General features: G+C 64.8%; 1 protein-coding gene across 11 annotated transcripts in view; it reads left to right on the forward strand.

Annotated features, from left to right (window-relative positions):
- The window catches only part of MACF1 (microtubule actin crosslinking factor 1), a 134974-nt gene that overhangs the window by 10004 nt on the left and 102943 nt on the right, over window positions 1-22027 (forward strand). For 8 of the 11 annotated variants that reach the window (XM_068657731.1, XM_068657733.1, XM_068657743.1 and 5 more), the window contains exon 2: window positions 21654-21715. In XM_068657731.1, the coding sequence (XP_068513832.1) occupies window positions 21654-21715 (62 nt within the window). Of the gene's footprint in view, window positions 1-3366; window positions 3510-15606; window positions 16005-19712; window positions 19901-21653; window positions 21716-22027 lie in introns of those variants that run through there. The other 3 variants (XM_068657737.1, XM_068657734.1, XM_068657732.1) reach the window with 3 other exon arrangements.

A 22027-nucleotide genomic window follows, 5' to 3' on the forward strand; every position in this document is an offset into this window, starting at 1 on the left:
ATCAGTCGGTTCTGGGCTGCTGGCTGGGGCTCTGCGAGGGCACGGTGACTGTTTCTTGTTGTTTCCCCGTGAATTAAACCTGCCTGATGCTTTTTCTCATTTCCTGTTTGCTCCTGCTGCCCTGCGCTGCGCTCACTGTCCCCTGCCCGGGGCTGCATGCGCCGCCTGCCCTGCTGCAGGAGCTGTCCCTTGCTCCTCTCCTCCCTGTGCCTCTTTTTTTCCCCATTTGCAGCTCGGGCCTTGAGGCCGGTGGCTGATGGAGCATTTGTCAGTGTGGAGCAGCGTTCAGGGGGTGCTGTTCTGCTCCGTGTCCCCGGCACCGCCTCGCTCCCTCCTCTCCCGGCCGTTCTCTCACTTGCCCAGGGCACAGACCCTGAACCTGTTTGTTCGCGGGGGCAGAAGGGCAAAGTCTCCTTCCACCTCTCTCCAGCTCAGTTAAGGGTACAACACTGTCTTTTTTTTAATTAATAGTGGTAAAATGTCCACAGCAGGCTGCTGTCCTGGCCCTCCAGAAATGCCTTTGCCAGCAGCTCATTTTTCCCTGCGGGAAGCTGGCTGCGAGGGCTCCTGCGCCGGCGGAGCTCGCGCTGACCTTGGGCAGTGCTGCTCCAGGAGGCAGGGACCCGCAGGGAGCTCCTCCTGCTCCTGCTGCCCGCGGTGCCCGGCCCTGCTGGGTGTGCTGCGGGCAGGCGAGTGGTGCTGGAGCACCTCGAGGCACCTCCTCACCTCGCCGTGGGCACGGCCAGCCCCTGCTCCCGGTTTGGAGGCTGTCCGGTCGATGTGACGGCCGTGCGGTGATGGCCACGTTCCTGCTGCAGGAAAACAACCGTGCCCCGGGCTTGTTCCTGTTCCTGCAGCGTGTTGTGTGTCTGTGCCCTGGCTCTGGCGGCGTCCTTGGCACGCTGTGAGCCGCTCTGCCCCCTGTGCAGGTGGCTCCTGCACCTCGGGGCGAAACTGTGCCGGGCGCTGCGGTGGGAGCGCGGCTGGCAGGGACAGCAGCACGCAAAGCTCTCGGTGCGGGCGGCTCCAGACGCTGCACGTGGAGACATCTCATCCTCTCGGGCTGCTTGGGATGCTTGGGATTCTTGCTGCCAGGGGCAGTTGTTGGGCTGGGGAGGTTGGGATTCCTCGGCCAGGCAGGCAGCCGGGGCACGGCGGCCGTCCCGGGAGCTGCGGGCTCCCTCCGTGCTCCGTCCCCGCCGGCTCTCCTGTCCCGGCCGTGCAGCTCCAGGCCAGCTGGAGCAATCTGCCACGGGCCGGGGATTCCTGGCGTTCCCGGCAGGGAGAGGAGCCGGGATGCTGGAAACGGATCTGGCAGGCGTCAGATCTGCGCCTCCTCAACGCCATCGGGGCGGGAGGAGAGGGGCTCGGCGTTCCTCCTCTTCCCAGCCCCATGGGGCGAGGATGCAGGCACCAGGGCTGGCTGCCACGGCTCACCCCTGCTTTTATATCCCCAGAAGGACAAAATGAAGGTTTTGGGATGGGGGCACAGCCACGGGTGCTGGCAGGAGGGAGCCAGGGCATTGACAGCAGTGGCCAAGCCCGCTGCGTCCCCTCCTGTGCCTGGGGTTTGGGTTCCGCTGGAGCCTGCCTGGTGTCTGATCTCTCCCCTTTCCCAGGCAGGGAAGAAAATAAATGAAAATAAATGAAAATAAATGAAACGGGGCCGCTCAGCAGCTGGTCTGGCAGCATCGCCTGCTGCCTCTCGCCGGGCTTTGTTCCTCGCTCCAGCGCTTGGCACGGGGGTGATGGAGGGAAGGTGGCTGAGCGCTGGCGCGGCTTTGTGCCGCTGCTGGGGGGCGGTAGCACAGCCTGCAGGATTTGGGGTCCCCCGTGGCAGCCTGGGCTCTGCGGGGTGGCTGGGGACAGGGGGGACGGCAGGGCCCTGGAGGGGGCTGCACCCCTGCTTTCTGCCCCGTGCTCCTGCTTCCCTTCTCGCAGCCCCTTTGTCAGCAAGAAGCAGCTTTTTGTTTTTCTTTTCCTTTTCTCCCCCAGAGGAAAATTCCATTGTGCTATTTTTAGTGGTGACAGCTCGGCTTCTTGCAGCAACTTCGCTCTGCTCCTTGCTCTGCCTGAAGGCAGCCGGGGGGTCCCTGGGTGTGGGGGCTGCGGGAGGGCCGCGGTGTGCGTGCAGGTGGAGCTGTGCCGCGGCGCGGTGCCGACGGAGCGCTTCTGGCTCCAGCTGTGCGTGGAGATCCTTGGCAGAGCCCGGCGCGGCCGTGCATGGGCTGTTCCACGTGGCTGCACGTCGGCGGTCAGGTCTGCTTCCTCTCGCTGGGATAAATGAGCTCCTGGCCCCACTGCGGGTCGATAAATCCCCCTGGGGCTGGGGCGGCTCCCCCAGAATTGGCGGCGGCGGCAGGGGGCTGTGGGTGCAGGTTGTGCCGGGGGGGGAGCTGTAATCCAAGCCCTCCATCTGCCCCGCTGCCACCCCCCTCGGAGAGCTGGGAGCGATTTTGGTTCTTGTGTTCCTGGGCCACCAGCTGTCGGGAGCACAAGTGGCAACTGGCCTTCGGAGCGTGCTGGGTTGGGAAAGGAAACCGATACGGCCGGGTGCGCGTCCGGCCCTGGAGAGGTGCGGGGCCACCAGCACAGCGGGTCCCCGCGTCCTGCTCCTGGTCACCTGGCTGGGCAAACTGCTTCCATGGATGGGTGTGGGTGACGTGGGGATCAGCACAGGGAGCTGCTCGCTCCGGGTGTCCCCACTGTCCCCAAACATCAGGCTGCGGCTGGGGAGGGGAGCCAGGATTCGGCACCGGGGTGCTGCCTGTGGTGGGTGTGAGCCCTGCCGGGAGGTGCCAGCCCTGGCAAACCTCAGCCAGGTGGCTCCTCCAGGGGCTGTGCGTGGTGGGTCTTGCTCAACCCGCTGCAATCTCTTTGGACAGGTGACACGGGAACAACGCAATCCGCCACCGCCAGGGCTGCGTTTCGCCACCGCTCCCTCCCGTGTCGCGCACCCCCCGTGCACTTTGCAGAGCCAGACACGACGTGGTGGTGTCCGCTCCCCGAGCAAAGGCACAACCAAAAATGCTGCCCCTGCTTGGCTGGGGCTCCCCAGCACGGCTTCTCGTTAAATTATCAGTCCTTAATTTGCCCGAAGAGCAGTGCCGTTCCCAGTGGAGGCCTTGCAGGTTTTTTTTTTTTTGTTCCCCTCCCAGCGCTCGAGCTCCTTGCCCGAAATACCCGCAGGACACACAATCCCCGGGACCCCCAGCCCCCGGGGGCCGGGTGGTGGGAGCCGTGTGCGGGGTGCCCGCCGGGAGCTGCCGGCTCATTTGCAAAAAGGGGGGTGGCTTCTGCCGGGGGGGGGGAGGTTTGAGCAGAGATCATCGAATAAGGAGAGGCAGGGCTGGGCCGCGGGTGGCCAAAGGGCAGCGGCGGCGGCAGCGGGGCGAGCGCGGGCGGCTGCAGGGTGTCCTCGCCCCGATGCCTCCCGGCTGAGCAGCGGGGCAGGACGATGAACGTGGAGAAGTACAAGAAGTTCCTGGATGGCCTCAGCACCCTGAAAGGTACGCCAGCACCCCTCGGGCTGGGGGGCAGAGCTGGTCCCAAGCTGTGTCCGTGCTCCGTGGGGGTCCCGGTGCTGCCCGCGGGGGTCTCGGCTGCTCCCCTGCCCTTTCTCGGGGTCCGGCACAGCCCTGCTCGTTGCATCCTCCGGGGACTTTGAGCTGTACCCGGCTCCTGTTGGGACAGACGTGGCCTTTCTGCGGACAGGCGCCTGGGAGAGGCCGTGCCTTCCGTGGCTCTGCTTCACTTCCCTGTTTTGTCTTCGCTTTGGGCATTTAGCAGCATGTCTGGGCACAAAGCAAGCCGTGGTGGCTAGCCTAGCCCCGGACGGAGCACAGGAAGTGGAAGCTGATTTGCAAATAACAATAGAAAAAGAAATTGAGCTCAAAATCAGCCCTTCGAGGGGAGGGGACCTGACTGCAGCTCTTGTGGCTTGGGTGCAGGTGTTGGGCTCCGCAGTGCCCGGCTGTGGGTGCGCGGTGGCACCTCGCTGCGGGTAGGGACTGGCAGCACCTGCGTGCAGACCAGCATTTTCCCTTTTTTTCCCCTCTTTTTTCTATTCCCAAACCTTTTTTCTGCTGCTCTGCTTTCCCCTGGCTCTCCCCTGGGAGCTGGTTGCGACACCCGATCGCGTGGCTGGCGGCCGGCAGGGAATCAGGGCCAGCAGCGAGCTCTGGCCGTGGGCAGGGTGAGGGCAGGAGGGTGGCACCGGGGGCTCTGCTGTGGCACGGCAGGAGCCCGAATCTGCCGGGGGTTTGGGGTGGATCCGGTGGCTTTTGTCTCCTCCACTCACAGCACCTCGCTCTCTGCTGGCCGTGCTGCCCTTCCCTGGTGCGTCTGCTCCTGGCGGCTCCTAGGAGCCTGCGCTGGGCTTTTTTTTTTTAATTTCCTCCCTGTTTTCGGAGCAGTTTTTTTGCTCAGGGACTCGCAGCTGCGGGCAGGTATCGGGATTCGCCTGCTGGAAGGACGGCGCCGTGGGAGGGGGAAGGAGAAAGCAGCTGGGGTGGCGTCGCCTGTCATCTCCCCGCACTTACCAACCCGCCGCTCCTCCCAGCGCTTCCTCGGGCTCTGCCAGCTGATCCTGCCTCATGGAGGTGAATCGATTCGATGTTTAATTTAGCAGCGAGCCAAGGGAGTTGCCACCCGGCCGCCTGGCGGCCTCCCCACCCTCCTGGGGCTGGTGCAGGGGGGTTAATCCCGGCGCCCCCGGGGCCGCTCCGTGCCTGACAGCTGCCCTGAGCCGTCGTGTCCGGGAGTAACAGAATTCACTTTCTTAACCCGTCGCCGTGTCCCTCGTACATTTTTCGTGAGCCTTGCTGCAGCTGGCACGGGGAATCAATGTACAAGGAGCTGGTGTCGCTGTGCGCCGTGCCGGGGGGGCGGCTGCCTCCGTCCCCCGGCCACGTTTGTCCCCGTGTCTTCAGTGCTGGGGTGGCCTCACCCCCTCGGTCTCCCCCTTTACGCACTGCCCGGGGTCTAGTTTAATTCTGGGTTGGTTTCTGCTCGGGGTCTGGGTTTGGCTGTGGTGGAGGAGATGGATGGTTGGCCAGAATCTGCGCGGTGCTGTGGGTGCCCGTGGTGTCCCCCCGGTGTCCCCACGAGGCAGCCCCGGTGTCAGCTCCCTCCCTCCCTCCCTCCCTCGCTCTGGGGCTGTGCAGGTTTTTTTTTGTGCCCTGCCTCCAGCTGCAGCTCCGTGACTTTTTCTCCTGCCTGTGAGCGCTTTGTGCCGAGCGCCGGGATGACACCGTTAATTGTGAGGCTGCGGGAGCTGATCTGGCGGCTTGTCCCCATCCAGGACCTGCCCAAAGCCCTGCCTGCACCTCACCAGCGTCTGCTGGGCTCTCCGTGGCGATGCTGGATCCTTTTCTCTCACCAACCACACCACCGCAGCCCTTCGCAGCTCGAATCCAGGAGCTGGGAGAGGGGAGGGAGCCCCTTTGTGTGCAGGGGCAGGGGGATGTCAGGGTCCCTGGGGGGCGAGGAGGCTCCGAGTGGCAGTGCCAGCCCCTGGTGCTGGCTGAGCGCTTCCCCAAGCACCCGAGCGTGGTTGAGGTGCCGGTCTTTGTGCCGGTGCCTGCGGTTAGCTGCTGTGGGGCTGGCTGCAGGGTGCCCATTGCTGCGATGCCTCGGTGCTGGCAGCGGCTCAGTGTGCTCCTCAGCTCCAAAAGCAGCCCCAGGAGGGGTTCCCCTCGAGCTGGGGCTTGGACAAAGCTGGTGGAAGGCAAGGTTTCATTGCCGGGGAGGATTCTGAGCCCCTGCCTCCCCCTCATCTCTATTCAGCTCCCCAGGGAGGTGCAGGCAGCAGCGGATATTGGAGCTGGAGCCGTTTCATATGTAAATGCTGCGTGTGCAAGCGCAGTGCCCTGACCCCCGGCGCCGTGCCAGCAGCTGTGCCACGGCCTCATGGGGGCCTTGGAGGGCGTCCTGTCCCCCCCCTGTGCCCATGGGGACCCTGCGGTGCTGCCCCTTTTCCCCTGGGCCTTGGACAGAAGATGCTGCTGGGGGCTGCCCCCCCCGGGGGCTTGGCCCTGGGTGGACGGGAAACGGGGAGCCGGGGTCATTTTGGGGAGCGGATGAGATAAAGTGGGTCACCCCGCCTGGCCCCACAGCTTCCTGGCTCGGGTTTCCCCGGGCAGCAGGCTGCCGCGGCCCCGAGGTGACGAGAGCCTTGGGCTCGGCTCAGGAAACCCATTTGATTACAAATTTATTGCCGGGTTAATTTTATCCGTGGCATGACGACGGCCGGTTTCGCTTTCTCAGAAGTTTGTTGTTTACTTGGCAGCCAGATAAAATCCAGCATCTTCCTGGCCCTCTCCGCGCGCCCGGGCTAATCTCCCTGCTTCATCTGACCTTGCCGTTGGCACGCGCTTCCCCCGGGGGAGCTGAGCTCAGATTTTCCCCGTGGCAGGGCATCCTCCAGTGGACCTCTCCTGCCTGGAAGGGAGCAGCTCTCCAGCAGAAACCTTGTGTCCTTCGCTCTGTGTGGCTGCTGCTGGAGCTGCCTGCAGGTTCCCCCAGCTCCCCTGGCTGCCTTTTAGTGGTGACACCCCTGGATGTGTTCTGCATGGCCATGGCTTTGAGTTCTGCCAGTCCCAGCTGTGCGCAAACACGGCAGCACGGGGTGAGCCGCGGGGTGTGGGAATGAGCCCCCTGCAAGCTTTTGGAGCGCAGGAGGGGCTGAATCCATCCCTGCTGCTGCTCGGAGGGGCTGCTGAGGGGTCATCTGGGACCCTGCTGCTGGGATGGACCTGGTGGGTTTCTGCCCAGGCTGACCTGGTGGGTTTTGCCATAAAAACCAGGGGTTTGTAGGCATACCGAGGGGGGCACGGAGGATCGCAGCAGGCGGCACGAGCCGAGCCCTGCCCTGGTGCCAGCGTGGTGCCCGCGGCTGTCCCCAAACGTTGCCGTTTGCCTCCATCCCCTCACGTGATGGTTTCCCCGCGCTGGGGCCACCCAAGGTGGCCGGGGGTGATAAGGGCACCAGGGCCACCATCTGCCCTCGGCACCGCGGGCGGGGGCCCCGGGCGGGTTTCGGTTCCCTGCGCTGGGGATGTCCCTGCCGAGCGGGGACAAGGGGAGGAGTGTCCGGGGGGTGATGGCATTTGGGGGTGTTTGTCAGAGCAGAGATGAAATCCAGGGTGCGAGTGGCGTGGGCGCACGGGGGAGCGCTCGTGCACGTCCCCTGCTGGGGCTGGCAGACGGCCAGGGGCCGTGGTGGCAGCGGGGACGGTCCTGGGAGCCGGGTCCTGGGGCTCTGCAGTGCTCCCAGCGCAGCCGACGGAGCCAGGGATGGCTTTTTGCTCCTGGAAGGTCCAGCTGAGCCCTCTTAAGAGCATCTTAAGGGCTTGGGCTGAGCTGCTGGGATCCAGCAGCCACCTCTGATGCCTGGTGCCGCGCTGGTGCTTTAACAAAGCCGGCAGAGAAGCGCTAGGACCTGGATTATTTCATTCGGTTTTTTAGCAGGGATTAAATTTCTCCGTGGGAGAGAGCGAGTCTCTAGGGAACGGAGGTCCCGGGCCCCTGCCTCCCCCTGTTCTTCTAATCCCAAATTCCTCGCTGCGGCTGCGCTTCAAGGCCTGGCTCGTTACGGAGCCGCCTGCAGCAGCTGGAGCTGAAATGATTTTGGGTTGTGGCTGTGCTCAGGTTGGGTGCTCAGGTGCTGCACACGGCAGGAGCAGGGCTCCCGTGCCGGGGCTCTCAGGGGTTTTTGGCCTTCCTCTGCTCCCACAGCGTCCTGTGACCACCACGGGGTGGCCGGGCAGGATGGGGGACCTCTGCGTGTCCTGGTCCCATCCCCAGCACCCCGGGTGCCGGGACCCCCCCGGGGGTACGGGCACAGCGCCGCGCTCCCACCCTCTGCCTCCCTCCTGGCACCAATCCTGCTCCACGCCGTGTAGTTGGGAGATCTGATGAGATCAAGGTTGTCTGCCTGCCCTCTATTTATAGACCAAAAGGAGTGAATCCGCCGCGTGGCTCCCTCTGACCTCAATTTTTTTGCACACCTCGTGTCCCACGAGCTGCCGTAGCTCCCCTTTGTGCCCTGGTGCTGGTCCAGCCCTGTGCTGGGGCAGCTTCGTGGCGCACGGCCGGTGCAGGTTCCCCTCCAGTTCCCTGCTTTTCTGCTGCTGAGCTCCTGAACCCCCAGACATGCTCCCAGCTCTTTTTTTTTTTTATTTTGTGCCCTGCTCACGGGCACCCGGGGATGGTTGTGGGGCCGGCTGCTGCGTGGAGCCCTGTGTAAACGCGCCGCGGGCCCCCGCACGCAGCACAAAGCGCGGATAGTTCCCGCTCGCCCAACGTTTTCCTATTTCCCCTGCTGCCAAGAAGCCTTCGGTTGGCGTTGGAATAACAAGCCTGTTTGCGGAGACACCAGGCCTTTTGTTAAGCCGGCAGAAAAGGGGTTTTGATTCAGGCAGCCTCTCCCCCCGCTGCCTTTCCTGCTTTCCTAAGCTGCTGTGGGAAGCGCAGAGCTTGGCCTTGAGCGGCCCTGAGCCGGCGGCTGGGGCTCGCCGCGTCCTGCCGGGGTTTGTCCGTCCCTCCGGGGGCTGTCTGTCTGTCCTGGGCACCGCATCCAGCCCCGAGCCGTGCCTCGTGCATCCCACAGGGGCAAGGATCAGGGCTGGGGCTTCAGTGGGGGGTTCCTCGAGCCTGGGTTGTTCGCTGCCGCTGTGGGTTTGGTGCCTGTGTCGCACCCCACGGGGAGCGGGACGTGCTGGGAAGCACCGAGCTGGTGTTTACCCAGTGTGCCGACGGCAGCTCCACGGAGGTGTGCTGCTGTCCCCGTGGCCGCGGGGCTAGGGAGGGACCCGGAGATGGCATCGGCTTCCTCGTCCTCCCCCGTCCCGGGAACGGAGCCACCTCGCCGTGTCAGCACAAGCCCCTGGGAAAGCGGGGAAGCGCGAGGTCCCGTGGGCGTGCGGGCGAGCCACGGCTGCAGCTGAACGTGGGGCCGAGCAGTGGGGCCATGGCGCTGGCAGGATCCCAGGGCTGCTTCGTGCCCCCTGCCTGGAGAAGAAAACCCCTGGTGGGGGTCTCCCCGTCCCCCTGCTTTGTCCAGCAGCAGACCCGGCTCCCTCCTGCCCCGTGCCATGGGGCTGTGCCGCTGGCTCACCGGGCTCGGCGCTCCCCCGCTGCCCTCCTGGGTGAGCGGCCGCGAGGTTCCCGGCACTGTTGGATGAGCAAGCTCAGCGTGGCTCCCTGCCAGCGCCCTCGCAGGGGTGACAAACCCGGGGAGGCTTCTCAGAAGTGGGAAGCGATGAGACAGTGCCCGAAGCGCTGCGTCAGCAGCAGCCCGACGGCCTCGGCGGTGATCTGGGAGCGCTGGCAGGCGGCGGGGTGGATGGAGGCTGTTCACACGGGGTGGTGAGATCACCCCCAGCACCCGTGCTGTGAGATGTTCCTCATTTCCAGCCACGGGGAGGGTTGGGAAGCAGCGTTTGAGGGATTCCAAAGATCCATCCTAGCACCGTGGGGTGCTGCTTTGCATGCGTCCAGCTTGTGCAGCTGGCGGCTTTGCCAGGGGGAACCTCTTAGGGTCCGTGCCGTGCACCCTGCTGATGGAGAGGGGCTCTCGTGTCACGGGGGGCTGCTGGAGGGGAGGGTGCCCACACCTGGGGCAGCAGAGCAGGCAGTGCTGGCAGCTGATGGCCCCATGGAAAGCTGCAGAATCTGGGTCACCAAAAAGCGAGTTTCACCAAGGAAAGGAGGCTGGGGTTCTGTGCCGGGGCCTCTGGGGATGCCGGCTGCTCTTCTTCCTGCTCTGGTTTCGGAGCTGCAGGAGGCTGGGAGCAGCTCTCCTGCTGGGATGGGCTCGCTGCAGATGCAAAGGGAAACAAATGCCCTCCTCCCGAGGTGCTCCTGTCCCTTGAGGCCCCGGGCTGGAGGTGCCAGCCCAAGGGTTAACGGAGAGCCTTGCTCCTGGGGAATGATTAAGCCGTGAGCAGGTGGCAGCTCCGCTCCGCTGTTTGCTTTGCAGAATGTGAGCCAGCAGCCATGATGTTTGCTTCCAGCTTCTCTCTGCCCTCCCTTCCCGCTGCTCCCAGGGGCAGTGTTGGGGCTGTCCCCCCTGCAGCCGGTGCCCAGCTCCCCTCTGCTCCTGCTCCTGGCTCAGCACCCCCGGACCGGGGCACCGGCAGCTGCCCATGGACACGGGCAGGTCTGTGTTGGGAAGGGAAGTCTCTCTTGCTCTGTAATTGCTATTTTGGAGCCCAGACGTCTGCTGGAAAGGGGAACATCTCCGTTGTTATCACCGGCACTTCCTTTTCCGAGTTCCTCGGAGCTCAGATTTTGCTGCTGACAGCGTGGGGGGGGGGACGGCGGCTTCCCGGTGCGGCTCCCTTATCGCTGCCGAGCCGCGTCCAGCGGGGCCCCTCTGCAGAGGTGGCTGTGGTTAAACATTCACTCGGGATGCCCTCTCCGTGCGGCTGCAGGTCGGAGGCCTCAGAATTGGGCTGGGGCTGAGCAGCCCTGGGCCGAGCCGGGCTTCCCATTACCCGTGGGTCCAGCCCCGCTCGCGGCTCTGCGGCTCCCTCGGAGAGCCGTGCAGTGACAGGAGGTGACAGCGGGGCGCACGGAGCCTCAGTCCTTGCACGGGCAGCTCTCCCAGGACAAAACCCTTGCCTGATGCCCACTGGAGACGTGGGGTTGGCTCTTACAGAAGCGTTGCTGCCAGGGAAGTTTTCCAGTCCCACCCCCTGAGACCTTTCACAGCCCCGAGTTCGGCTCAGGGGACGGCGCAGCCTCATCCCCGTCCCTCCTGGCTCAGCCGGGTGCCACGTGAGGGCTCCCAGGTGATGAAAGCAAAACGGCAACGCTTAGCACGGGGAATGCTCCCGCTGCTGCCCGGCACGTTTGAGGAACCGGAGGCTTTGCCTGCACAGGCCGGAGCCGGTGATTCACCTGCAGCGGGAGCAGCGTTCAAAGTGGAGGCAGCGCCGGGGAGGAGCCGGGGCCGCGCTGGGCAGCGCCGGGAGCCGCCACCTGCCCGTTCCGCCTTGTTTTTCGCAGCCCAGATCAGAAGAAACGTCATCTTTGTTCTGCCTTCCCTCTCCCAGGGCTCCGGCGCCGAGGGCAGGGTGGAGCGAGCCCCGCGCCCGCCGGGGCCCTGCCCGTGCTTGTGCCGCGGGTGCGCCCGGCCGGAGCTCGCCGTGAGCACGCGCCCCGCGTCTCACTGGGCTGCCTGCCCGTTGTGCCCGTGTTCGCCGCCCTTCCCAAGGACGGCCGTGCTGATGGCACCGTGCCGTGGGTCCGGCTGTCCTCCGGGAGGAGCTGCTGGTGGCGTGGGGAGACGGGGAGCCTGGCTGAGCCCGCTCTGAGCAGCGTTTGCTCCCACCCGCTGCGGTGCCGGGAGCGAAGGGGTGCAGTCGTGGCTTTTGGAGGTTTTTGTGTGTGAGGGGAGATGTGAAGTGGTGTGGGCGCAGCACCTGGATCTGGGTGGTGAGGTTTGGGTGCAGCAGCTCCTCCTGGGGTTTGTTTGTTTGGTGCCTCGGTGAGGCTGGAGCTGCGCCCCCGTGGGCCGCCTTGGGATCCCTGATCCAGAGCTCCTGGATCTCAGAGGGGTTTTTTGCTCCTTTCCAGTATCAGGCTGCTGCTGTCAATGACCAAAATTTGCTCTTAGAACTCCCAGAAAACAGGAAAAAAACAACAGAAAGGGAAAAGCATCACAGAGGAAGCACAGCAGGAAGCATGGGTCTTGTACCAGGGTCACGCATTTGGGCGTGCTCAGCACCGCCGTCAGCTGGCTGTGAGCTCACCCCACAGGCTGTGCACCCCTTCTCCTCCCTGTTCAGAGCACAGAAACCCCTCTGGAAAGCCCCCACAGCGTTGTCACCACCTTCCTGGCAGGTTCCCCTTGCTCCCCGTTGAGCCTGCAGCCCCTGTCCCGTCCAGCGTTGTTTGCTGTAGGAGGTGGAGGGGATTTTTATGGGCTTGGCTGGTCAGGAGCACCACAAAGGGCTGCTGGCTCCCTGGGGTGCAGACGAGCTGAGCTGAACCCCTGGGAGGGGCTCAGTGGGGTGCTGCCCCCCTGCCCTATGGAGCCCTGGGTGCTTCCCATCCCAGTGCCAGCAGCTTTTGGGCCAGCTCTGGTCCCGTCGCTGTCGGAGCCGAGCGCTTCGGCGTTTCCACAGTGCCACCTGGCTGCCACCTCCCCGAGGCTGGGGCACTGGGCGCTGGACACCCACCCCTGGCCGCAGCCTGCGTGGCCTCCGCTGCCTCCCGGGAGGCTGCAGTTCCCCGGGGGACGGAGGAGCATCCCCCCGGCATCCCCTGCCCCGGTGCCGGGGTGCGGTGCCCCGAGCGGCGCGGGTACCGGCAGTGCCGCTGCCCGGCGACTTCCCAGTCATATAAGGAGATGCCGGAGCCGCGGCGGCGCAGCATTACTCACCGGGGAGGCGCACGGAGAGGGGGGGCTCAGCCCCCTGCGTGATGCCTCTGCCCTGAGCCAGCCGTGACTCAGCTCCGGGCCGGGACACGGCCACGGGGATGGGGCACGGGGGGCGTGGGGTGGCTGCGCCCCTCTTTGGGCACAGCGTCGGGCAGGTCTGTGCCCCTCTTGGGGGGCAGGGTGGGACCCGCCTCGCAGCATCCCCGTGAAGAAGACGGTTTTATGTTCAAACATTGGGGGGGGGGCATCTTATTTTTAGACTTCTGGCAATGCTTTGCAGATGTCTGGGATGGGAGCGCAGGAGGAAAGCCAGTAGCTGGGGGATCCGGCGCGCCGCTGCGGGGCAGGGCCGGGCTGCGTGGTGCTCGGGGGGCGAAAGGGGAATCATTTGGGGCTGTGGGATGAGGCACGGGGACCTCCCCCACAAGCACGGGGGTGTCTGCGGGGCGGGGAGTGTGGGGCATGGCCCCCCCAGCCTGGATTCCTGGGGCCGGGAGATGCTTTCCCCTCGCCCTGCTCTCCCCACCCGTTTCCTTTTCGGGCCGAGGCGACAGTCGGAACTGCGAGAGCCGCCTTGCGAGGAACTAAAATTAGCCGCGGGTGTTTTGTGTGTGCAGGGCCGTTTCCATGGCTGGGGGTGGCCTCGTGCCGCTGCCCCCGGCCGAGCGCAGGGTGCGGTGCCTGCCGGGGACTTCGGGGGCCCCCCTGAGCCTCCCCGATCTGCCCCGAATCCATCGCAGCAGCCGCCTGCTCCCCGCGTCTCCCACCCCCTGCAGCCGGGTGAATTACAGCCGCTCTCGGCTTCCTGCCGCAGCGAGAAATAGCTTCAAGGGATCGCTCGTGCCAAGAGCAGGCCATTAAAAGGAGCATTAAAAGGAAAAAGGGGGAAACCGGCGTTAAATCGAGTGGAATGAAGCGCGATTCTGACCTCAGCCGGCCGCGGGGCTGACGGTGCCCCTGGGTCCTGGTGCTTTGGGGGGGGGTCCTGAGTGCAGCTCCCCAGGGCATGGCTGAGCTCTGGTGCTGGCTCCTCTTTGTGTGGCCTCGTCCCTGGCTTTGGGAGCTGCCACTTGCTGCTCCCCCAAAGCTCTGCTCCCCCAAAGCGCCGCCCCCTCCTGCGTCCCCTCTGCTTGCCCCTACGCTCCCTGTGCTGCTGCTGCTATAGCTGCAGGTCTGCTGGGGTCTGCTGGAGCGACCCCCTAACCTCTGTCTTCCTAAAGCAAAATACACAAATTTGAATCACTTTATTTGCCACGGGGCTCGTCCAGCTGCATCCCCTCCTCCGGGCTGTGTGGGGCTGCGGGAGGTGGAAGCGCTCGGTGCGTGTTGTGGGGCGCCTGGTGAGGGGCAGGGTGCGAATCCATGGATGGGGAGAGGAGGAAGGGGAAAACCAGCTCCGTTCCCTGAGAGCCTCGGACACGTCACGGCAGCAGCAGCAGACGCTGACCCCGTGCCTGCTGCTTGCTATTTATGGTGGCCTGGAGCCGCCGGGAAGGGCCGCTGCAGGCGAGCGGTGCCGGGCAGCTCACGGCTCCTGCAGCGCTCCCCCAGCCTTAACAGAAAGCAGATTGCTTTAGATGAAAGCTATGCTGGAATGTTTTTAAGTCGGGCAGGGCCAGAGCTGTGGAAAACACGTTGCCACAGCGCTGAGCCCCGGGGTAATCCTCTTTATTCCCCCTTGCCCCTCTTATTAGCCCGCGTGGCCACGGGGAGCTGCAGGTACCTGGTGCGGGACGTCCCCGCTCCACGGCTGGGGCTGAGATTTCCCTGGAGCAGTGGAGAGGCTGTGGTGGGCTCGGTTTTAGGAAAGCCACGTCTGCAGAAGTGTTTGGGTCTATCTCAATTTACTCGTGACATTTTTCTCCATGGACTTGGCTGTGCTCGTGGCTGTGGGGCACAAGCACCTCTGGGTGTGTGTGTGCACCCAAAATCTCTGCGGTGTCTGGGCGGAGTGGGAGCCACAGCCCCGCTGGGTGCTTGTGGGGTGCCCCCAGCATTCTGGGATTTTGGGGTCTGGTGCAGCTGGGGTGTGCTGGCCCAGCACAAACCCATCGCCAGGCTCCTGCCCCTGAGCCAGGCTGTGGTTTCGCAGCTTTCCGGGGCGCGGCCGTCGCGCATCGGCAGCGGGGCTTTCCCCTCCTTCAGCGGGGCGAGCGGCTCTGAGCTCGCTGCTTCTTGGAAGGCAGAAACCCGGCATTAAATTAAATTCTGAGTAACTGCACCCAGTCAGGGAGCGAGGCAAACCACTGGGGGCTGCTGCATGAGAGCGAAACCGAGCCTTGTGCCGGGCCCCCCCCACCCCACCCGTAACGGCCGCGTGGCCGCAGGGCGTGCAGGTCTGGGTGAAACCCCCAGAACAACGCCTGTGCGGGCGGTGCGACCCTACGGGACCGTTAATTAACCCGTTAATTAGCCTTGTCAGACTGCAAAGTGTCACCGTGCAGGGGCTGGCAGTGCTGGTGGCCCCCGGGGACTCGCCCGAATGCTGGCTGCAGGAATAACGGGGTGTGGGGAGGGACGGGGAGCGGGGCGAGCCTGCGGGTGGGGGAGAGCCTGGGCGGGGGCCCCTCGGTCACCCCCAGTTAGGGCAGGAGCTGTGGTGTCACCGACACCAGCCCCGCAGCAGCTGGGGGCCTCAGCCTCGGGAGGGATGGGGGAAACCTTTGTCTTTGGAGACCTTCTGCTCCCAGCCCATTGGAGTCCCGGAAATTAATTTATCCTAAAAAAAAAAAAAGCAATCGTTGTCCTGCTGCCGCAGCGTTTCCAGGCCTTTTGCTCTGCTCCCTCTGTAACAAAACGGCTCGAGGAGTGGGAAAAGCCGACGAGCTTTTGTTAAACTTGCAGTAACGATGGGGAAGGAGCCACAAAACCTAAATCCGGCTTCGTTCGCTTCCACCCCTGCTGCTGGGGGGAGGATTTCCTACGGGCAGCCTGGTGCTCCCCTGGGACGCGCTGGTGCTGCCGGCACGCAGCCGGGTGCCCCGAGCTGCCGGCACGCTGCCCGCCAGCCCCGCGTCTCCCAGCTGCTCCCCCTCACCCCCAGCCCCACATTTTGGGGCCGGCTGTTTGGGTGCAGCCGTCCCACGGAGAGCCCCCTGCTCCGCCGAGCCGCCGCCGGCCTTCCAGCGGGGCTGGGAATGGAAATTCAGGAGATGACGTCTCTCCCCTTGGAAGGAGGAGGGGACCGGGGGGGCGAAGTTTGACCGCGTGAACACGCAGGGAAGATGTTGGGGCCGGCCCGCCGCTCGCTTTCTCCTCTCCCCCCACCCTGAGCTCCGCCATCCCCAGCGGCCCCGCGTCCTGCCAGCCCCGGGGCCGCGGCCAGCTGGAGCGGAGGTGCCGGCGCGGTGAGGGCAGGAAGTTTTTGCAGCGTGCGCCGGCAGCGGCTCTGCCTCCCCTCGTTCCCCGCCGGCGATGCCGAGCTCGCGCCGCGGCCGCCTCCGGAGCGCAGATTTTGGGGCCAGGGGCGCAGCCACGGGACGGAGGCCGGCGGGCAGGGCCTAGGGGACGATGCCGCTTTCGGAGAGCTCCTATCTGCCGCCCGCCGCTTTCATCCTCAGCCACGTCCTGGGCATCGCCGGCGTCCTGTACTGGAGGAGCCGGAGCGGGGCAGGTAGGGGAGAGGCGTTAAAATGGCTGGCGTGGGGCAGGGTCGGGGCCCGGCGCGGGACGGACGGACAGACAGACGTGGTGCCGGGAGGAGGGAGGAGGCCCCGGGGAGGGCAGGGTTAGCGGTGCCTAAACTTGGGCTTTCCCCTCCCGGTGTAAGCGCTGAGGGGGGGGCTGCCGGGCCCCGGAGGAGGGGGGGGGAGGATCTCGGTGCGGGGGCCTCGCTGGGGATGAGGCTGCTTTTTGTCTCAGCGTGAGCCCAGCGCACGTGGTGCTGGTTGTGGTGCCGGGACGGCCTCTCCCCGTGCCAACGTCACCGCGACCGCTCGCAGCGACAGCAGCGTCCCGCAGAAACCCACAAAAACCCACAAAAAAAACACAAAAACCCACAGAAACCCGCAGTGGCAGCGAGGGCCGTGGCCAAGACGCCTCCCGGAGCTGCTCAGGCCTTGGCAGCGGCTCCTGGAGCAGCTGGAGTGACCCTGCCTCAGTTTCCCAAAATAGGGCCGGTGTGTGACCGCATCACGAGGGCCGCCAGGGTTCGTTACGGGGCAGGCCGTAACTGCAGGGCTGGACAAGGAGCAACCAGCACCTTCTCCCTCCTGACATCTCCCTCCTGGGATCCGTTTGTTTGCCTGCACCCCCCCCCCGGGGCAGGGCCGGGTTCCCCCCTCCTTTTTCCTTTTTCCGTGGTGCAGGATGAGCCCGGGCAGCTGGCGGGGATGTGCTGGGCCTTTCCCCCAGATAACTCCGGTGGCAGCCAACCCTTCCTTCCTCCCCCGGCGCTGCCAGGACAGATCTGGTGAGGCCTCCCCGGGTTGCACAAGCGGGCTGCGGGGCAGCAGCGTGCCCGGTTACCCACCCAGTGCCACCCTGCGCCGATTTCTGCCGTGGCCCTGCTGCCCCCATGCACTTTATCTCGGTGCCAGGGCTGGAGAGGTGCACGCTGTGCTCAGCCCAGCTCTGTCTCAGGATCTCCTGGCCCCTTTGCGGCCTCGGCTCTCCGCTGCGTCACCACGGCTTGGGTGTCAGCCTCGTTAGGTGCCCTGGCGCTGTTTGGTTTTCCACCGCAGGTATCTGCTGCGTTCCTCCGGGCTGAGTCACCTGCCGGCTCCGCTCCCGCTTTCGAAAGGCTGAGTAGGTCCCGTCCAATTAGCTCTGCTGTCATGATGGATTATGTCAGCTCTCGAGCTGGCAGCCAGCACATTTTAAATACCTCGTGTTCCCGAGCCAGCCAGGTTTTCTGCATATTCCCCATCTTGAAAGCACCACCTTTAAAAAAAAAATAAAAGTGCGTTCCCTTTCTTTTTTTTTGCCCTGAAGGAGTTTGAAGCGAAAGCGATTTGCTTCAAAACTTCCCAGTTTGTTTCTAAACACCGGTGTGGAACAAAAAGCTCCTTCACCCCACACCTGGCCGGGTGATTTAATGCACAGAGCTGTGGCACAGAGCTGTCCCCAGGGGACCTCCGTGATCCACAGGACCCCATCTGGTGCGTCCTGTGCTCCTCGGCTTTAGCAGGGAGCAGAATCCGAGCAGGAGACGGCCCCGCAGACCCTCACCTTCCCCCTGTGCTGGACCCCTCTGCCCTGCCCTGCCCTGCCCGGGCTGGGACGGGGCTTTGCCATGGCCCGAGCAGGGAGGCAGCAGACGGCGATGGCACCCACCAGGCACACGGGGACACGGCGAGGAGGCGAGGTGGGGAGCGGCAGCGCCGGGCGGGCACGTCGGGAGCTGTGCGGACAGGCGGCTGCCAGCACGGGGCTGCCGCGGGCACACCGGGGGGAAATGCCTGCACGGGGCGGTGGTGCCGTGGTGAAGGGTCTGCTGAAAGGATGCCGAGTGGAAGTTTTCCTCCCCAAATTCAGCTGGTGCCATGTGTTTGGCTGGATGTGACCGGGTGTGGGGCAGGGTGGCTTTGCGCATTGCCCAGCTCTCGCTGGTTTGCTCAGGGAACTGACAGAGGTGTGAAAAGCCCTCGGGTGCCTCTGCACTCTGGTGAGGGTTCACGCTGCTCCGAGGTGCTCAGATGGCAGCAGGAGCAGCTGCTGGGAAGCTCGGCGCTGAGGCTCGGCTGGGCTGCGGCCGCGTGGTTGTCTCTTTCCAAGCCTCGCCTGTCTCGGGAAAGCAGCAACATGAAAGCACCGCGCAGCTGAACGCGTCTGTGCAGCTCCGAAGGCATCAGACGTGCCGAGAACCATCAAATGCAAGTGGCACGGGCACGTGTAATTACGGATTTCGGTTCTCGCCAGTGCCTGGTGGCAGCTGCAGCAGCTGGGTCACCGTTTGCTGCGCCGCCGACACCCGGCACCGCTCCATGCGCTGCATGCAGGGGTGGGAGCCCCGCGGTGCCAGGGGTGGCCTCGTCACCCAGGCACTGCCCGCGTCCCCTGCACGGCCTCAGAAAGGCTGGTGCTGGGGGCTCCCGGTGGCCAGGGCCAGGGCCACTGGGGCCAGCAGCCCCCTGCGAGATGGCACAGGACGGAGGGAAGCGGGGGGGGGTTGTGACAGGTTGCTTATCAGGGTGACTCTGGAAAGATTACCCGGCGAGAGATAAGCTCGCAGCGCCTTAATGCTGTGAGCCAGCAGCGGCCGTGCATTATTATTAGCTCGGACGACGGCGTGGGGTGTGCGTAACCTACTTAGAGCCCAGGAACCACCTGGAGGGGGGGAGACAGGGCAAAAAAAAGGGAGAAAACGACAATTCTGCGCCAGATGGGAAGGGGGAGCGTGCCGAGGAGCTGCAGGCCCGCGGGCACCTCCTGGTCTGCCCCAGACTTTCTGCTTGGGGCTCGGTGACGCGTCCCCGTGTGCCCCCTGCCATGCACAGGGGCGCTGCGCTCCTGCCTTCCCCTGGCCACGAGCTGGCTCCGCTCGCCTCCACGGCCAGGGCAGCAGGGCTTGGACCAGGAGGTCTGCAGCAGGATTATATTTAGAAGAAAAGGAAGAGAGGTGGCGATAAAGGAGGCCCCCGTTATCTCCCCGCATGCCGAGCAGGACTGCAGCCTGCAGCCGGAGCATTTGGGACCCAGCTCCGCTACTTCGGACCCAGGGAATTATTTGTAGAGAAGCTTCTGGCTGGCCGGCGCGAGCGAGGAAAAAAGCCCGGCATTGTCCGTCCCGGCCCCGGCCCCGCGGCTGGTGCAATTAACTGGAAAACAAGAGGGAGAGAAACAAGCCCGGAGCCTGTCCGCGGGGCCGTGCCCAGCTCCGCAGGCGCGCCTGGCGTGGCTCCGAGCCGTGCCCCAGCACTTCTGCTGCCCTGTGTCGCCGCCGGGAGCTGCGCCGCGCTCTGCAACGCCTCCTGCTCCTGGCTGGAGCTGCTGGTGGGGGCCCTGCCCTTCCTTCCCCACCTTCCCCTTCGTGGGGGAGCAGCTGGAATCTGCAGGGAGCCTTCTGGGAGCGTCGGGCGGCCGTCAGGACCAGGGACCCTCGGGGACACGCAGTGCCACCGTGCCGGGCGAGCTCACCCTCTCCTCTGCAGGCAAATTCCTGTCCCTGGCACCTGCGTCCACTCGGCTGGCGGCGTCCGGAGAGGCGCACGGCCCCGTGGGGACACGAGGACCCGAGGAAGCACGAGGGGGCTCCTGGCATCGCAGGGGGTTCGCGGCCATGCCCCGCAGGAAGGGCGGCCGGGCCCCGGGCGGGGGGCAGAGGCTGTAGGAAGTGGTGCTGTGGGAGGAGCTGCGGCCGTGCCGTCACCCACCGCGCTGCCTCGGCCGGCGGGGCAGGACGTGCCGCCAGAAGACCCTTCCCCACCTGTCCCTCGGAGCAGGGAGGTGGTCACCAATCTGCCAGGACCCAGCGCCCCCCAGCCCGGGCACAGGAGATGGAAACGCAGCGCCTGTACGGGGCCGAGAGGTGGCTGAGCGCGCACATGGTGTGCCGGATGTGCTGCATGGGTCAGTACCCGCTGGGTGCTCCCCAGCTCGGTGCCGCGGGCTCTGCATCACCGTTAGAGCCAGCTCGAGCCTCGTCCACCCCGAATCAACACCGGGGTCGGGAGGAGACCCAGCGCCATGGCTCTGGGGGGCGGGTGGAGGAGAAGTCCCCGCGGACGCATGGTGGTGACGTGGCTTCCCACTGCGGGTGGTGCGCAGCGGTGCCAGGCGGCAGCGCCGTGGCGTGGCCACCCCTCGGGGGAACCCTGCCCGGGCGAGAGCCTGGTGGGGTGGGGTGCGGAGCGAGGGGATGGTTTTGGGCACCCCGATCCTCGCCTCGGCCAGGGGATGGTGCATGGCGAGGGGGAGGCGTGGACGGCTTCGCCTGCGCCGTGCCTGCGATGTGCCGCGGGTTCTGCTCCGTGCTTTGGGTGGGGGAAGCCATGGGGTTGTGGTTGGGTGGGAACAGCGGGGTGTGCCCTCACCTGCCTGCGGGGTGAGACGTGGCCGGGTTTTCCCAGGGCTGCGAGGGGCCCCAGGAGCGGGGCCGTGGCTCCTCCCGGGGCGCAGGCACCGCTGGGGATGAGGACGTGGGGCGGTGCAGCAGCACGTGCAGCACGGGCTGGTGCTCGGGATCAGAGAGAGCAAGGTGCTGGTTCTCTCCCCTCTCCTGAGTCTTTTCTTTGGTTTTGACTTTAAAACAAGCAAGGGGTGCTTCTGTGTGGGGAACCATGGTGTCAGAGGGACATCTTGGGTTGCGTCCTTTGCCACTTTGTCCCTGGCACAGCCCGCATCTGGATGGGGCAGGGCTCCAGGGGTTTGGGCTGGGCTCCGGAACGCCCCTTGGCTGGGGGACAGAGGAATTTCACCGCCCTTCGCTGAGCTGGGCTGGGCCAGACTGGTCCAGAGCAATGGGAGCGATGGGAGCGATGGGAGCGGTGCGTTTCCCTGCCCGGAGCTCCAGCTGATGCCCAGCCCTGCCCGGTACCCTCTCCTTTTGCCTCGTTTGTTTTGTCTCTCGTGTTGTTTTTTCACCAAAAACGCAGGACAAAGCCTGCTGGCAGCTCCCCAGGGCTGCTCGGTGTCAGCACAAATCTCCTGTCCCATCCCCTGCGGGAAGAGCCCTGGGGTTTGGGGGCTGCATGGGACCTCTGGGGACGGTGCCCCCCTGTCCCCTGTCCGTGGGGCTGGGTGAGCCGGCCAGGCAGAGCTCGGCTGAGCTGCGGGACGGAAATAAACGTTAAATCCTGGCAATCCAATGAACCAAAAATACAGCGGAGGAGTAAGCTGCTAATTGCACGTGTTGTCCGTGGCCTTTTAAGGGGTGTCTGTGGGTTTTACGTAACGTGTCAAAGCCTTCCAGGGGCACGGAGAGGAGGGGGGCACCCACCCCAATGCGCAGCGGGTCGGTGAGCCTCCTCTTCCTCCTGGTGTTGTGTTCTCGGGGAAGAAAGGGAGGCACAGGGGTCCCCTCTATAATGCTCTGTGCTGCTTTTATTTAAACAAACCGTTTTCCCCCAGATCTAAAGCATTAATTCTGGGGTTAATTAATTAATCCGGCACGGGCACAGCCCCGGCCCATTTTCTGTTCCTCTGCTGGAGCCAGGCTGCGGGCCACGTACCCCAGGAATAAGCAGCCTCTGTTCCCAGCACGGGGGCAGGATCCGTCCTGGCACCGGCAGCGATCGCTCTGTCTCTTCCCCTCATTTGAAAGTCATTTGAGTTTGTGCACGACAAACACTGACCGGGAGCTGCCTTTGTGTTCTTTCAACAGATGAACGGGACAGAGTCCAAAAGAAAACCTTCACTAAATGGGTCAATAAACACTTGATGAAGGTAAGGGTCGCGTGCTTTGTTGTCACCCGGGTTAAATGTCCCCCTGTCCCCCTGTCTGCCCATCCTGGCTCAGGACGGGCAGGTCAATGCCTGGTTTTTAATCCGGGAATTTTTGCACTGGTGTCGAGCGTTCAAAACGTGTCTGTGCTGGGAGCAGGGAGGGTTGCGATGGAGGTGTGGAGGTGCCTTTGGAGGGCACTGTAACACCACAGCCCAGCCCTTTTGGTACATTTGCAGCCCTTGCTGTAACTCCAGGCTCGTCCTGCTGCTCCCAGTCCTGTTCTGCTCGGCTCTGCGGTGCAGGAGGGAGAT

The sequence above is a fragment of the Anas acuta genome, chromosome 21 (assembly GCF_963932015.1).
Source record: "Anas acuta chromosome 21, bAnaAcu1.1, whole genome shotgun sequence".
Taxonomy (NCBI): domain Eukaryota; kingdom Metazoa; phylum Chordata; class Aves; order Anseriformes; family Anatidae; genus Anas; species Anas acuta.